Consider the following 18,057-nt stretch of genomic DNA (forward strand, 5'->3'; position numbering starts at 1 on the left):
AGACCCTGGGTTAGCCGTGGAACAAAATAAAGCTTATACTTGGGCCTAGCCACACAGTAGTAGGATATTTCAGGAAAAATACTAGCCTAAAATTCACAAAGGACACTTGAAATGCTTCTTACAGTTGAATGATTTTGCTCTACACTTTTTTACTAGAAGATCCAGTGAGTAAACCCTGTATTTAGCTTGTGCTCTTCCTAGTGTGGTTACAGAACTTACGCCTCTAAGGCAGGATCTATGATAGATTCATGGAGTCTTGGATTTGAAGAAAAAAATTATATCTTTATTTTTACTAACCTCTGGCAAATTCACCATTTAAAAAAAAATTATGAACATAAGCCACAATAGTAATAGTAGTCTTAGTAGAAAAACAGACTTTGTCACCAATAGGAACCATAGATATTTTCATTCATATTATACTTGTTACAAATATCTTGAAATGCTGTTTAAACACATGATTATTTAAAAATTATTAGTTTTAAGACCCACTGATAATAAACACTATCTACTCTGCTTATAAAAGGCACATAGTACTGTATCATACATTTAAAATATATTTTGATAACTGCATTTCAACAATTTTTTTTCCTTTATAATTCTGTATATTTTACTTTTTGCATATACAAATACTATTCCAAAAAGTCCAAAGGAGTCCATGGCACAAAAAAGATTAAGATATCTGCTTTAGAGACAAAAAATAAACAAACAATAATCACATCTAAGGTAATTGTCTGTAAAGAAAAAACTACATGTTTTCTGTTAAGTGTCATACACTCATTTTGTTCTCTAGTATAAAGCAAAGACCATATGTCACTGTTTTTAGCAGCCCTTACTTCAAAACTGGTTTGCAAATAGTTATGTGATATAACAGCCTAGCAGATCCATGGGTTCTCTTGGTTCACTGGAAGTCATTCTAGTCCAAACACAGAAAGCTTCAAACAGATATAATTTTCAACTTTCAACAAGAGGATAACCAAAAAAGGAGAAAAAAAGAAAAAAAGAAAAAGAAAAGAAAAAGAGCTCTCATAGATCTATCTACTAACCTGGTTTTCAAACAGTAAAATACAGGCAATTCAATTATTTATATGAGATGATGTATGTAAACAAATCTAACACAGTGCCAAGTATAAATGAGAGACTCACAAATGGTTTCTTGTTTTTCTTCTGAATTATAGCTTTGGCATACTGAAAAACAGAGCATGTAAAAATATATATTCCCAGAATTTACTGACTAAATTGTACAGAGTTAGGATTTAAATTTTACCACAAATCATTCATAAAATAACTAACAGATCACACTTCAAACACATATCCAGGTACCCATTTGACAGAAACGTTGTGAAAAAAGAAGTTTACGACTAGAAACAGAAAGGTTTAAGCTTGGGAAAGCGGAGGTGTTAGAAGTCACCCTCTGAGCAGATAAGCAGGAGGGTTGAGTCTAGAGCCCTAATCTCTTCACTCTGTCTTTCCTAAGTCATTTCCTAGACTGTTTTTTCTAATGTGACTGATGTCATGATAATATAAAATATGTAGAAACAGTCACAATCCTGAGCAAAAAGGAATTCTCACAGTCCAGTGATGATTAGGAAGTTCTCTGACTTCAGGGTTTCACTAACTGAAAAAATTCACCCCCAAATCATCTATTATTTTAGGGCAACACAAATGTTGGTATAAGAGAGACTTATTTCTGCTTGATTCAGAAGGGAGAATTATCTCTATTAGTAATCTGACTCCAGAAGATCTGAATTCAGATCAGAGTCATGCAAATACTTGGGAAGAAAAGCATAAGAAAATTATAATTGTTACTAGCTAATTTGTTGTTAACCATCAGTAATAACAACAGCAAATTATTATGCTTTTCTATGAACATTTCACAAATTAATTCTTATCAGCATTTGTAACATGGAGAGGTTATTCAGCTTCCTAGGGAAATCATGTCTAACCTAGAGGTTAGACAGTTCCCTAAGGGAATCATGAATGGGTGGTGGTTTATAAACTCCATGAGACGGTATACAAAATCTGGTGAGTATGCATATATTCTAGATTATTAATGGGAAAGCAGAAAAGCAGTTACCTCTGCCATAGTTAGAAAATCTAGGACAGGAGAAAGCAACAATTCTTCCCATAGTCACAGAGTGAATCAGTACTAACATAAGATAAAGTAACCTGGGACTTTGGAATCCAAGGCTCTATGTGACTAGCTCATTCTCCTTGAGGGACCACATATCAAAAGGGGAGGTCCCCAAGAAAAATAAAACTTCATCTGCTTATGGGAGGTAAAAGTTGTAGGCTGAGGAAAGGAATTAAGTTCATTCTTTATCAATCCATCCATTATACTGGTTTTTTAAGGGAATTTGCAAATCCAGGTAAGACAAAAAGAATTATTTCATTCAGGAAATACAAAGGACCCCAGAGGCAGTGCTGCAATCCACAAGCCTACAAGTCTTCTCTCTACGTAAGCTACCTTGAAACATGTAGTCTGTTCTAGAAATAAATTCTTGAGTAGCTCCTTTTAGTTATGCAGAATGTTAGTAAATATCTAATAGTCTAGAAAAAGGTACAACTAGTCACTTTCTAGCTAAACAAAAACTATTACCATTCCCAACTCATTCCCATTCCATAATCTTTCTGAACTCTCTTCCCCTATCACAAAGTGTATTATGTGTGTGAGAGGTGGGGCTATTAGGTTAACTGATAAATACAGTGTCTGGTATGTTGTTTCTTCTATTAGATATCTTAAAAAAAACACTGGGTGGCACAATCAAGAGCACCTCCTACAAATGGCTGTAAGAGAAGAGGAGGTAGTGAAATTCACTTTAGTTCATTTCATCTGCATGGCTATTAGCCCTCATGAAAGGGAACTGGCAGGAAATAAAACCAGCAGCTAAAACATCATTTGAATTACCCACGGCATGGCATCAATCCCAATATCCCAGTATGGCCTCCAATGTACCTATAACTGAGCTGGTTAGTACACTACATGAAAGCTTCTCCCATGTGGCATTCTAGTCACCATTGTTGACTTTCCCAGGGTCATCCTTTCTTTCCCAAGATGGTCATCATCTGTTTACCACTGATTACTGCACCAAATTGCATTCTCAAATAATATCTTTTTACTAGCAATTTTCTGTATTTTCAGGATCACTAAATATCAAGACTGAAAAAGATCCTGAAGGTCTATCTCTCTACTCCCATTTTATTCCTGGCAGAATATTTTGTCTCTATCTTCAGTTCCTTTCCGAAGTCTTGTTCCTACCCTCCTCAAAATCTTCCCCTCCCTCAGTATCTATTCCTAGCAGCGGTTCCTATAATAAACCCCTATATTCTCATCACCTCTCTAAGTATTACTATCCTTATTTCAATATATAAGTTCTGGTTCTTCCAACTGAGATTCTGATTTTCAATTCTCAGTCACAAGAAGTCACCTGAGTTGTATTTGGGAAGTCTTCTCCAGTTAAGTCCATCAGATAGAGCCTGTGCCCCATCCACAGATCCAGTCTTCCCAACTGCATCTTTGTACTTCCAAACAGTCCCCTAATCATAGAATCATGGCATTTTAAACCCAAAAGAAAACTCAGAAGCAATCTGGCCCAGTGTTTTTCAAACTTTTTTACTACATTTTATTTGATATGTTTTAAGACACACGAAATCCATCTTACACATTAGTCTCATATACACAAAACTGAAACAAGTTTCACGAAACAATACTTACCCTTGCTATGTGAACACACTGAAAATTCTAATCTACTCCTTTTTTTACCCCCAGGTGCCATCTTCTAAATGGATTTCACAACCCAATTAACAGAATGGAACCCATAGTATAGGAAACAGTAAGAACAAACTTCTCGTTCACTGAAGAAACTGTAGCTCAGTGATAACGTAAGTTTCCCAGCCACAAGAAGTTTGTCCACTTAATTAAACTCAGGTCTGTCGGGTAAGTCCCAGACCCGTGTTCTTTCCACTAATAGACCTTCTCTGCCCAGTCACGGACTCTGAATCACACCCCATGCCCAAACACAGCCCTACAGTATACCACGTCCGCCCACTGATCCCAGGCTCTTCTCCAGCTCAGACACTCGAAGTTACTAGTCATTGGTCAGAGTGCCCACGCAGCCGCTGCTTCATGTTCCCTTGGGTCAGAATCCCTCACTGTTACTATCCATAGAACAGAGTCTCCTCCGGGTCCCTGGCTCTCGATCAAGTCGCCTCGTCTTGAGGTCTTCTCCGAGGTCAGCGTCCTTTCGCATTCACGGCCCCTGCGTGGCAGTCCCCTCGTAAGCAGTTACGTCTCTCTGTCACAGTCCCCTCACTGTCATCACCCCGGGTCACAGTAGTCTCGCAGCCCCTACCTCACACTCCCCTCGCTGTCACTGACCCACCTTTCTTTTCGTCAGACTCCTCGCGGCCCCAGCCCCACAGCTTCTTCTCTCAAAGACAGCCGCAAGGACTTGCACACACCGGGTCCTTACCTGCAGCTCTCCTTCCCCTGGCCCCTGGCCCGTCGGATTTCTCTCGGGCGCAGCGTCACAGACTACGGAAGTTGAAGAGGTTGCGGGGAGACGCCCGGGAAAGGCAGCTGACGGAACAGCGGGCAGGAAGTCCCGCCTACTGCCCTCCCACTTGTCAATCCGACCACGACTTTTCCCTGAACACCATGACCCCAGACACAGTAGTTCCGCCTCCACAGAGGCCCCGGGGGAAAGAGTGACTGAGCAGGAAACGCCGGAGGCAGGTGAAGTGGTTCAGGGAACTGAGTCCCAGGCAGAGCTGGACTGTACAGTGAAGACGCCTCCTCAAAACGAGATCCGGAGTGCTAGCTGGCAGCTGGCACGACGCGTTAACCCCGCGGCTCCGCTTTGGCCCGTCCCGGCCTAAGTTCCTCTCTTGGGCGTCTGCCCGTGTCGGTCCTTTCCGCCCGGTCCCCGGCGCCTGGTGTGTGCCGGGAACTCGTACCAGGAGTTCCCCACACGGACAGCCGCGACGCCTTCCGCCGGAGGCCCTGGGTCGGCTTCACTAGCGCCAACTTTTCCCTACTTGGTGACGCAGAGAATTCACGACCGTCAATCAAGTCCTGTGAAAACCTGCAGGGGCCCCAAACCCTCTTTCATCCTGATTGTTTCCGACCCAGATTTTATTTCTGACCAAAAAATATCACTAGGAGTCAAGTGGAGGTTAGCTGAGCCGGAGCGGACTCAAGGGAGGCCATGGGGAGGAAATCACATGTGGGGCAGGGTGTCTGCTGAAGAGAAACGCTGCCCTTTGCTGGAATGAAACTTTGAAGCTGTCCCTTTTGATTCCATTGATGTCAGGCAAGCAGATATCCGATAATATGGAAGAAGTATGTAAAAGAACTGTTTAGTGTATTTATTATTTTTGTCTACATGCTTAATTTCAAAGTGGGTGAGAAAATGGGTGGACACACGCCTCCGCTGTGGAGCCTCCAGGGAGGAAAGGGATTTAAATCGTGACATTTTTCCTTTTGAGTTTCAAAGAGATACTTGAACACGGCAGATAGACTTAAGGTGATGGAGAAGCGAACCAGGACCCTAACGGGGAACATCACTGCCGAGATAGTGCAAGCAGGGATAGTAACCGAAATAATCTCAGAGCCTTAAAGGAGGGCTAATTTCATGAACAGCTTCGAAAGTCTCAGAACCCAGACACTGTAGACAAACCCTGGAAAAAATGAATGTGTGTTTAAGCTAATAAGCGGTGTAAGGTGTAGGGTGGCAATTTCTGAGCAAAAAGACTGGTGAGAGATAAAGGCAATTCAAAATACAGGAAAATATGAATCAGTGCACGAATGAATTCATATTGGTAATGGTGAAAAATTAGAAATAATCTGCCCTTCCAGGAAATGGCAAAAATAACCAATGGAATAAATACAGCTGTTAAATTATACTTATAAAAATCATAATGCAAATCAAATGACATAAAAACTGCATATGACATGAGAAGTGAAAAATTGGGGTACAAAACTGTATACATACTTTTTTTAACCCTGCAAATAAAAACACTGGTAGAAAATATACCAAAATATTTACAGTTGGTTATGTTTGAACAATTGAAATATGGATATCCCCCAATTTCCAAATGTAAAAAGAACATATTATAACAAAATCAGAACACTTAAATAGAAGGCCTAACACTAACTCAACAGACTCAGTTGCCAAACTGCCAACTTATCTTTATTTTGTCAAGATATTTAACAATATAAAAAAGTTCATATTTCTTCAGGGTCATATCTTTTCCCAGCTTTTCAAAGATTCAATAGTAGAAACAGCCAAATGCTGCTACAACACAGAATAAACTGTCCTAAAAAATAAACAAAACCAACAACACAAATGCAGAGTGTTAGTACTAATAAACAACTAAGGCAGTACAGGCATTTGAAATTATCATCTCAGCCAATTTTCAATCCTAAAGGCTTTTTCCTTCTTCAATAAAGGGTTTTCAGGGTATGGCTATAAAGTCGTTTGCCTTGGGGTAACTACAAAATTGCTTGCTGAAGGGCAGGATAGGTAAAGAATTAGGATGGGTAAATAATTAGATTTTCTTAATGCAGAAATAAAGATAAATGTAGAAATAAAATGCAAACTAATGAATTTTGTGTAATTCATATTCATAAAGTATTCTCATTTTTCCTGATTTATCACAGAAATAATGCAATATATGAAATGCTTATAGTTTCTTGGAATAAATGCATTACCCAACCTGAGGAACTATATTACAGTATTACAAATAAAATCAATAGCACCTTGTCATAAATTCTGGATAAGGGCAATGGTCTCTGGGTGTGTATTAATTGATAAAATTCATTTATCCATTTTTTAGCCCAGAATCTCAAAAAGTTTTCCAGACCCCAGTTAAACTTATTAAAACACTTCTTAGGTACTTATTACAGGGCATCCACCTGCTTCAGCCCCTAACCCACCAACTTCACCTTCAGCCTGGTACAGATTAGAGAAAGACAATCTAAACTCAAGTACCTAATTAGCCAAAAAACAAAATTCTTTGGTTAGCCCAGTTCCCTGGCCCCTTGGATGGTATAACTGTGAGCTGTGTTCTATAGCAGTGCTATCTGTGGTGAGGAACTTGTTTTTGTTTTTATTTTAATTTCCATCCCTCATGGACTTCTGTAAAAATAAGTAGGAAAATTAAATGAAAAAAGAAACATACAAAATACAGCGTAAACATTTTACTATTAGATGTAATGGACATAAAATTACTCTGACAAATTCCTGTAAGAGCTTCTAAACCCTTACATTCAATTTATTTATTTAACCTCGTTGAGGACCTGTAACAAGCAGCTCAGGGACTGGCATTTATCTTTGGATTCCCCTTTAATTGTCACCGCTCTACAGCGCCGCCCAATGTTCTCTGGCAGGATTAAGCCCTAGTTAGCGACAGTAATCATCAGCTCAATAGCATATGCTTTTCTCTCCCCTCTCCTTTCCTCATCCTCTACTAGTGCTTTCTGGGATCTCCCAAATAAATAAAGTGCTTTCAGCTCTGAAAGTAAAACCTAAGTAAACACTCCACTCAACAGTCTGAATTAACATACAGTAGACTAAGACAGCAACCTAGACCAGGCTCTCAAAAATGATTTTTACTAGATCTAATATCTGAATTCAGCAAAGTTGCAGGATACAAAATTAATACACAGAAATCTGTTGCATTCCTATACACTAACGATGAACTAGCAGAAAGGGAAATCAGGAAAACAATTCCATTCACAATTGCATCAAAAAGAATAAAATACCTAGGAATAAACCTAACCAAGGAAGTGAAAGACCTATACCCTGAAAACTACAGGACACTCTTAAAAGAAATTAAAGAGGATGCTAATAAATGGAAATTCATCCCATGCTCTTGGCTAGGAAGAATTAACATTGTCAAAATGACCATCCTGCCTAAAGCAATCTACAGATTCAATGCAATCCCTATCAAATACCTACAGCATTCTTCAATGAACTAGAGCAAATAGTTCTAAAATTCATATGGAACCTTAAAAGACCTCGAATAGCCAAAGCAATCCTGAGAAGGAAGAATAAAGCAGGGGGAATTACGCTCCCTGACAGTAATCAAGAAAGTTTGGTCCTGGCATGAAAACAGACCACAGACCAGTGGAACAGACACGAGAGTCCAGATATAAATCCAAGCGTATATGGTCAATTAATATATGATAAAGGAACCATGGATATACAGTGGGGAAATCACAGCCTCTTCAACAGCTGGTGTTGCCAAAACTGGACAGCTACATGTAAGAGAATGAAACTGGATTATTGTCTAACCCCATACACAAAAGTAAACTCAAAATGGATCAAAGACCTGAATGTAAGTCATGAAACCATAAAACTCTTAGAAAAAAATATAGGCAAAAATCTCTTGGACATAAACACGAACAACTTCTTCATGAACATGTCTCCCCAGGGCAAGGGAAACAAAAGCAAAAATGAACAAGTGGGACTATTTCAAACTAAAAAGCTTCTGTACAGCAAAGGATACCATCAGTAGAACAAAAAGACATCCTACAGTATGGGAGAATATATTCATAAATGACAGATCCAATAAAGGGTTGACACCCAAAATATATAAAGAGCTCACACACCTCAACAAACAAAAAGCAAATAATCCAATTAAAAAAATGGGCAGAGGATCTGAACAGACACTTCTCCAAAAAAGAAATTCAGATGGTCAAAAGACACATGAAAAGATGTTCCACATTGCTAATCATCAGAGAAATGCAAATTAAAACCATAATGAGATATCACCTCACACCAGTTAGGATGGCCACCATCCAAAAGACAAACAACAACAAATGTGGGCGAGATTGCAGGAAAGGGGAACCCTCCTACACTGCTGGTGGGAACGTAAATTAGTTCAACCATTGTGGAAAGCAGTATGGAGGTTCCTCAAAAAGACAAAAATAGAAATACCATTTGACCCAGGAATTCCACTTCTAGGAATTTACCCTTACCCTAAGAATGTAGCAGCCCCATTTGAAAAAGACATATGGACCCCTATGTTTATCACAGCACTATTTACAATAGCCAAAAAATGGAAGCAACCTAAGTGTCCATCAGTAGATGAATGCCTTTTATAAAGAAGATGTGGTACATATACACAATGGAATATTATTCAGCCATAAGAAGAAAACAAATCCTACCATTTGCAACAACATGGATGGAGCTAGAGGGTATTATGCTCAGTGAAATAAGCCAGGTGGAGAAAGACAAGTATCAAATGATTTCACTCATCTGTGGAGTATAAGAACAAAGAAAAAACTGAAGGAACAAAACAGCAGCAGACTCACAGAACCCAAGAATGGACTAACAGTTACCAAAGGGAAAGGGACTGGGGAGGATGGGTGGGAACAGAGGGATAAGGGGGAATATGGGGCATTACAATTAGCACACATAATGTAGGGGGGTGGGGACATGGGGAAGGCAGTATATACAGAGAAGACAAGTAATGATTCTATAGCATCTTACTATGCTGATGGACAGTGACTGTAATGGGGTTGTGAGGGGGACTTGATAATAGGGGAGTCTAGTAACCATAATGTTGTTCAAGTAATTGTACATTAATGATATCAAAATAAAAAATAATAATAAAAAATAAAAGGTCCAAGAGAAAAAAAAAAAGATTTTTAGACACCTCCCCCACCAATCCTGTGTTCTCAAACTCGATCCTAATAACTTTATTAATTAATAATTGGTAACTAAAATTTTAAATTATGTTTGTTAATGTGAGTATTGTCCAGCCCTACTGATTTTATAAGCTCTCTGTAAAACCAGAAACCATGCCTGTCTTATTCATCATTTTATCCCTAGCACCTCTAGTACAGAGGCTGGCACATAATAGAAGCTCAGAATTAATTATTGAACGAATGAATTGTATTATGTAAGAACTCAGGGAATTTGCATTTTAACTCCAAAAAGCAGGAGAAACCATCACTTAGCTAGTCCCTTCCCCTGAGAAAAGGAGATTTACATAGTTCTCACTGTTTGTCCCTTGATCCCTAGGGTAGTTGAGCAGAAAATGAAAGTTTGGTAGGACCACAGAATTTTAGGACTAAAACTTATCTTAAGATCATCTGCCCAAACAGCTTCCAAACCTGGGAGTAAGGATATCATGTGGTGAACTTTTAAAAAAATTCAGAATCACTGATCCAACCTCTGACCTACTTGATCAGAATCTATTTGAACAGAGTCCCAGTTTCTGTACTTTAATCAAGTTCCCCAAATTATTCACAGGCAGCCACAATCAGTCTTTGGGAAAATCTAGTACAGCTTCCTAATGTTACTGATATAATCAGAGAAAAACCCAATGACTTACCTAAGGTCATTCAGTTTAAAAAGTTTCAGAATGGGAAATGGATCCCCTCTCCTAAATCATTCAATCCAGTTTCTGTGCTACTCTAATTATGACTCAACTAAGAAAGGACTCACTTCTGGAAGTAAGAATAACATAGTAACATGCAATTAAAATACACAAAACATTTGTGCCAATAAGCTACCAATGTTTAAAGGAAACCTTTAAAAAATTTTTCTCTTTATTTTTGCTTAGTTTTGAGAAATAGCTTTAAGATAAAGTAAGTAATTTATTACTGAAATAAAAATCACCTTTGCTCATGAAATCCCTGCCACCCAAATTTCTTTGCAGCTTAACAAAGTGCTCTATGTCTATTAGCACTAAACAATATGATATTCCCCAAATCAAACTTGTGAATAGTTACATCATCTGTACACAGACAAGTCTCTTTGCCTATAATCAGTACACTAGGTTTCACTTTAGGAACACAAGAAGGAATAGTAAAGTCATCTCAATCAGAAGGAGTATAAAAGACAAAGGTCTAAAACTGAAGTGTCCTCACATCTTAGTAAATATTAAGTAATTTGATTTGGAGGGCCTACATGTCTTAAGAAAAGGAAAAAAAGGTTCCAAACAGACTTACATTCATGAAAACATCATGTGTGTAGTTGTCAGTGTCAGCATCCCAGAAACAGCGAGCAGCCATGCTATAAAGGCAAAGAATGAAAAATTATCAACAATATAACAAGAATCTGAACTATATATATCTGCCATGATGATGAAAGTTTTCCTTGATACACTATTATAGATCAGTGCTTCCAAACTTTTACAGGTTGGCACATTGAAAATCATATTCACACAGCAGAGAATACTGGGTAAACTAAAATGGACTGGACTCAGGTGCTGCTTACAGCTGGAAGTGACCAGCCGAGGGGCTTTCAGAGGAAATGATACCTGAGAGTTACAACTGAAACGGGCTCGATTCCTGTATAATAATATGGAAAAGCAGGTCTGGAAAGGATCCAATAGATTATTTAGTGCCACCAGATCATTTTGTGGAGCCCCAGGAAAGAAAGGGGCAAACTCTGAACTAGAATTCAATCTTCTAACAAGTTCTACAGCTAGTATTACCTCCACAGGATGTTATGCTACTCAAAATCCTCAGATTAGCCACCCTCCTTTCCCTAATTATTCAGTAGGAAAAAAAAGTCAAAATAAAAGCCATCTAAAAGATGGATACAACTTAAAGGCAAAATAGTACTGTATTGGTATATGAAATTATGGCATTTCCTGGTAATAAAATTCTATGCAGCCTTTAAACAGATTTTTTTTTTAAACTTCAAGAACATGCAAAGAGGTTCACAATACTGTTAAGTGAAAAAAGTAATTATAAATGTTTTACATTTGTATTAAATATGCGCATATGATTCATCATTAACATTTGTTGGGCACTTACTCAGCCAGGCCCTAGTCTAAGTGCTTTACGTATATTAATTCACTTAACTCTATGAAATAGGTACTATTATTATACTCATTTAATAAACATGGAAACTGAGAGAAATTAAGTAAACTTAGTCAAGATCATAAAATAGTAAGTGACAAAGCTTGGATTTGAACCTATGCAGTTCAGCTTCAAGTCTCTAGATCCCTGGGAAAAAGGGCCTGGCACATGGTAGGTTTTCCCCTCAAGAAATGCTAAATTCTGAAGCTAAAAGCCAAGAGTGGTAGCAGGCAAAACAATGCACACCCCCACCCACAACAAATACATCTATGTCCTAATCTCCAGAACCTGTGAATATGTTACAATACTTGGCAAAAGGGGTTTCACAGATACATTATTAAATTAAGGATCCTGAGATGGATTACCCAGTTGGGCTCAATGTAACCTTAAGGGTCCTTATAAAAGAAAGAGGGAGGCAGGAGGGTCACGGTCAGAGAGAGATGTGAAGATGCCATGCTGGTGGCTTTGAAGATGGAGGAAAGGTTTCTGAGTTAAGGAATGCAGGCAGCCTCTGGACGCTGGAGCAGGCAAGGAAATGGATTCTCCCCTACAGCCTCTATACAAATGTGGCCGTGCCAACACCTTGATTTTAGCTCAGTGAAATGCATTTTGGACTTATGATCTCCAGTACTGTAAAATAATATATTTGTGCTGTTTTAGGTCACTGTGTTTGTGATAATTTGTTAGAGCAGCAATAGGAAATGAATACACTAAGGAAAAAGCCTCCGAAGAACAGTAGTTTTATGCTGAGGAGACAAGGACTAAAAGTCAGTCCCTGATGGGGTGGGGTCCTAATGAACACTCCAGGTTCTTAGCTGAAAGGTCCAGAGGGCTACATTTAAGAAATAAAAGTGAACTGAAGATAGAGTCTAGAGCCTTATTAAAACTGCAACCCAACCTCAACTCTGCTTAGCACCTCATTGGGTTAAGGTTATAGCAGCCCATATTCTAACTTGAATAGCAAAGGAAAGCTAAACCCTCCTGGAAGAAAATAGTATTACCTGGAGGCTATATAGTTTTTTAATACAATGTCCAGGATTCAAACTGGGTATGCTGAAAGACAGACTATATGAAGGAGTATCAAGGAAAAATAATTAATGGTAGCAGATTCACATGATCCACATACTAGAGTAAGCAGGCAATGACTAAAAAAATTGCTGTGACCAAAATGTAAAAAAGGAAGGAGAGAGGTGGGTTGGAGGACATAGATAAAAAAGTAAAGAATAGAAAACAGAGAATTGGAATCTGTAAAAAACAATTAAATGAAATTCTAGACCTGAAAATACAATAACTGATAATAAGAATTCAGTAGGTGGGTAAACATTAGGCTAGACCGAACAGGAAGAGGACTAGTCAACAGAAACAATGATAGAAAAATATCCAAACTGAAGCTTAGAGAGAAAAACAAATTCAGAAAAGAGCATAAGAGACATATTGGAAGACTGTAAAAAGAAGATCTAAATTCAAATATGTGTAATTGGAGTCCAAAAAGGAGAGCAGAGAACAAATAGAGCAGAAGCAATATTTTAAAAGTTATTGGCCACACCTAGCACCCAGATATTAGTTCTGGGTGCCATCGTCCAGTGACATGAACCAAGGCTCCTTGGAGAAACTACTGCTTCAAGGGCTGGGGCAGGGAATGAACAAGATGGAGCATGTTACAGTGCCAGTGGGTAAGGGAGTGCCCATAAACCCCACAGCAGTAGGGTATGTGAAAGGGACACAGGAATCAACTGAAAGGGCTCCTAATGCCAAAGCTGGAACAATTTGAACAATAAAGTAAGTAAGGTAGTACTAGATAATTATCCAAAGCATAAAAGTCTGTAAGTCCACACTGGAATAAATAAGTGACTGAATAAATAAATAAAGGGGATACAAACAGCAAATGCCAGAATGTAGGAAACTCTATAGGACAAACAACCCAATTTCTTCAACAAATCAATGGCAAGATGGAAAAAAAAAGCAAGAGAAAAGAGGAGGTGAAATGATAGATTACAAGAAATTTAAGAGATATATCAGCCAAATGTAATGCAATGTATGGACTTGTGTGGATCCTGATCTGAACAAATCATAGAAAAAAAATACATATATATACATACACACAATCGCAAATACTATATATACACACATATTATATTAAACAAGTGGGAATATTTGAACAGTGAATATAATATTAAGGACTGACAATATTTTAGATGTGAAGATATTATGTTAAAAAGAGTCCTTATAGGACAAGTACCAAATGATTTCACTCATATGTGGAGTATAAGAACAAAGGAAAACTGAAGGAACAAAACAGCAGCAGAATCACAGAACCCAAGAATGGACTAACAGTTACCAAAGGTAAAGGGACCGGGAAGGATGGGTGGGAAGGGAGGGATAAGGGCGGGGAAAAAGAAAGGGGGCATTACACTTAGCATGTATAGTGTGTGGGGGACACGGGGAGGGCTGTGCAACACAGAGAAGACAAGTAGTGATTTTACAGCATCTTACTACGCAGATGGACAGTGACTGTGAAGGGGTATGTGGGGGGTACTTGGTGAAGGGGGGAACCTAGTAAACATAATGTTATTTCTGTAATTGTAGATTAATGATACCAAAAAAAAAAAGAGTCCTTATATTTTAGAGGTAAATACTGTTGTATTTACAGATTAAATGGTGTGATGACTGGGATTTGCTTCAAAATCTGGTGGGGGCAGGGGCAATAGGTAGCAGTATAAATGAAACATCAGTATATGTCAATAACTCTTGAAGTTAAGTAACAGAAGTATGGGAATTCCTTAGTCTCTGCACTTTTGCATGTGTTTGAAATTTTAGATGATAAAAGTTTTTAAAAAGGAGAGCGGTGGTCTTGTATGCTGTGCTTTAGAGTTTGGCCCTGATCATGTTTAACAAAATCAATCAGAAGTATTTATACTTGATAGGGTTTGAAGTAAATTCTCTAGAGTACATGGAAATTAAGTGAGGTGTACTTCTGGAAGGTTGTCTGGTATGCACAATGAATTGTACGGGAGAGAGATCAGAGTCAGGAAATGCTGAAAAGGGCTGCTAAGTAACCCTGGCATCCAGATTACGGTGCATGTACTGGGAGAGAGTAATGGCTAAATAACATAAAAGAGGACTCTAAGGTTTTAAGCCTGAGTCAATGGAAATTTGGGAATGCTGTAAGAGACAGATTAAATGGTTTTATCATGTAAAATGGCAGGCTGATTTAAGGAGAAGATGGGAAAAGAAATTCGGAACTCTTATTTGAATGTGTTGAATCTGAGGTGATAGAATAGTGAAGTGTTTCTTATAGTCTGAGGTGGGAGAATCTCCTGATGCTCTACCCATGGTAGAGGGCCAGTACTGTGCTGGGAGTCAGAAGTTGAGTTCTATTAGTAATCCTGACACCAGTCACACATCTAATTTTGGGCAAATCATGCTGATCCTCCTAAGCGTCATCTCCAAAATAAGGGAACTGGACACTAGAAAACCTCTATAAGTCCCTCCAAATCTAACATTCTACAATGAATTCTCAGTGATAATAACTACAAGGTATTTTTTAATTCACTCAACATATATTTTAGTACTTTCTTACAAAATACTGGTTTCTTACTAAGCACTGTTTATAAAAGGAAGCAGGAGATTAACACTTGGGCATGGGAAAAAACAGGAAATACAGATTGTAAACTCAACAATACATGAGTGAGTTTGAGGTCATGAGAATGAATGAGTTCATCATTGACAAAGCACTAAGAAGAGCAGGACAAGAACTAAGCCTTGAAGAAAACTCACAAGTGGGGATGTAGGGGAGAAAGAGGAACCAGTAAAGAGAACAGAATGATCAGTTAGCAAAACAGGACAGAAACAAGTTAGGTAAGTAACATTAAGGTAAAATAAAAAAAGAGTGAATTTAAGAAAAGAAGCTCAGGCCAAGAACAAGAGTGAAGGACTATTAGATATGCTAATAAGGAGGTCTCAGACAATCTTAAAGAAATTAATTTATGAGAATAAGACCAAAAACTGGGCAGCAAGGAATGTGGGAGTAAACATACATACATGATCCCACTCTCTCTTTGGGAGCATATATACATAAACCCTAAAAGACTTATTAGCCCACAGATACTTTGAAAAGTGAGTTACCTCATAGAGACACTCAGACTGTCAACCTTACTGATGAGAATCAAGATCTTTTTGGTTCACAGCTGCATTTGTTATACTGTCCTTTCTTCTTGTTTAAGCAAAGACACAATCTTAATGAATTGTCAAGAGGACAAATGAATACCAATAAGAAACATGTAAGAATAAAAACAAGAAGGAAAAACCAACCACTCACAGTACTCCTTCACCTCTTTGCTCTCCAATCACTACTTGCACCACCATTTTATATCGGTCAAAGCCCATTTCTAGGAAGAAAAAATAAGAAAGTTATCTATAAGCTAACATGTAGTAAAATTGCTTACTAAAGGCAAATTTGCCTAGATATTGAAACAAGCACTTACTGAGTATGATGATCAGCTTGGGGTCAGAGACACCTGAAGACAAATCCTAGCAATTAAGCTTATTAAGTGTGTAAGCTCAGACAAGTTATTTAACTTTGCAGTGTTAGTTCCCTCTTGTCTGTTATATGGGAGTATCATTACCTACCTCCTGCGGGGTTGGGGGTTGGTGAGGTTAGATGAGGAAAGACGTAGTAATATATAAAGTCTCTCAGCAGATCTTAGCTCCCTTTCTCCCCTCCTCTAAGTCAGGTGTTGAAATAGGCCCTCAAGAAAGATAAATAAGACACTCTTCTTGACCTAAAAGTATTCATAGTAGTTGGGAAGGCTAACATGAAAAGTAAAATGAAAATGCAATATACTAATAATTCAAAAAGTGGGTGTATAAGTAGAGCGCAGAGCTGGCAGCTCTTCCCTTTTGGCAGTGAGGAAGGGATTACCAGAGAAGACTTCTTGGAGGATGTGATATATATGAGCCTAGTGGTTACATACAATGTTTTATTTCACATCTTTACACTTCTCCACCATCTGCAAAAACTTAAATGAGTGAGAATTACCAAATAATTGAAAAGACTAGACATTGACAAAAAATTTGTCTTTAATGGAATCCACAGCTTATGGCTCTTGTTTAAGGATGGGGAAGGAGGCAAATGGGTAAAAGTGAATGAAGGGAACATGTTTCTAGTTATCACCACGGTTACCTTTTAATTTATCTTTAATGTTTTCTGATAAACGTTTTGTGAGCTGGGGTATTTCTTCTGGAGAGTATTCAGCATTTGCCAGCTCCTCCTTGAGCACAGCATGGATGCAGTCTTTGACCACAGAGGGTCTGAACCTAAATGAAGCAGTTTGAAACATCTAATTGGTAAATCCAAAACCCCAGCTTACCTTCACACATCAACCTCCCTCTGCTTTTGGTCATTAAAACCACTTAATTCTTCTTTTTCATATTTTTATTATAAAAGCAATATAAACAATTAAAAAAACAAGTCATACTCCAAATTTATATCTCCAGATAAGAGGTGACTGGATGTCTCCCCTGAACTTTATATCACATATTCAACATATATATTCCGTCTGGATGTCTAGTAAGCAACTCAAGTTTCATTCAGCACTGACATTCTGCTCGCCTCATCTCCCCAAAACGAAGTCCTCCGGTAGCTGTCCCCATTTCAGTCAATGGCAACTGCATCCTCCCATTTGCTCAAGCCAGAGGACGCCCGTCACGTCATCTTAGTTCTGCCTTCCAGATAATCCGCCTCCAGGCCCGGCCCTCTCTCCCAGCTCTTCCCTCGAACTTTAGCATGGCCCCGCCCCTTCCCCGGGCCCTCCCAGCCTCACCTCTCCCCCCGCCGGTGCCCCATCCCACCCCCTCCACCCCGGGCGCTCCTTCCCGACGCCCCAGCTTCTAGGTGAGTTCTGCCTGCCAGATCCAGCATCTCCCGAGTCGGCCCGGCACAAACCCGTCCGCTACTCGCCTTTGCTGAAAAATGGGCCGCAGAATGTAAGTATTCTCGGTCTCCCCTGAATTCTTCTCGGTCTCAGCCAACCCGTCGGCCGCAGAGAAGGACGCACGGGTCGACGAGGCCATGGCTAGGGCTTCTCTGCCCGACGTACCTTGCGATGAAGGCCTGGACGGTGACTGCCCAGAGCTGGGAACGGTCGCCAGGGCAACAGGGCCGCCCTGAATCCTGACGTCAGGCGGCCGCGCGCTCCGCAGAGCGCTCGCCCTCCTCTGCGGGTTCTCCCGGGCTTCCC

At 39.1% G+C, this 18,057-nt stretch overlaps 2 protein-coding genes across 5 annotated transcripts in view; both read right to left on the bottom strand.

Moving 5' to 3' along the window:
- PCYT1A (phosphate cytidylyltransferase 1A, choline) overlaps positions 1–5,142 on the bottom strand; it is a 47,822-nt gene extending 42,680 nt beyond the window's left edge. The window contains exon 1 of one of the 3 annotated variants that reach the window (XM_057503825.1): positions 4,470–5,142. The gene's annotated coding sequence lies outside the window, so the exon portion shown is untranslated. Of the gene's footprint in view, positions 1–4,379; positions 4,399–4,469 lie in introns of those variants that run through there. The other 2 variants (XM_057503822.1, XM_057503827.1) reach the window with 2 other exon arrangements.
- A 1,024-nt stretch (positions 5,143–6,166) lies between these two features.
- Positions 6,167–18,057, bottom strand: DYNLT2B (dynein light chain Tctex-type 2B). 2 transcript variants are annotated; one of them, XM_036926290.2, is made up of 6 exons: positions 17,778–18,057; positions 17,001–17,134; positions 16,137–16,206; positions 10,961–11,024; positions 7,266–7,396; positions 6,167–6,315 (listed from the first exon to the last, which is right to left on the bottom strand). In XM_036926290.2, exons 1-5 carry the CDS (start codon positions 17,888–17,890, stop codon positions 7,277–7,279), a joined length of 501 nt encoding a protein of 166 aa, XP_036782185.1. In that variant the 5' UTR covers positions 17,891–18,057; the 3' UTR covers positions 6,167–6,315; positions 7,266–7,276. The 2 variants fall into 2 exon arrangements, with proteins under 2 accessions (XP_036782185.1, XP_036782186.1); XM_036926291.2 differs by lacking the exon at positions 7,266–7,396 and having other exon boundaries at positions 17,778–18,052.

The sequence above is a fragment of the Manis pentadactyla genome, chromosome 1 (assembly GCF_030020395.1).
Source record: "Manis pentadactyla isolate mManPen7 chromosome 1, mManPen7.hap1, whole genome shotgun sequence".
In the NCBI taxonomy this organism is placed as follows: Eukaryota; Metazoa; Chordata; class Mammalia; order Pholidota; family Manidae; genus Manis; species Manis pentadactyla.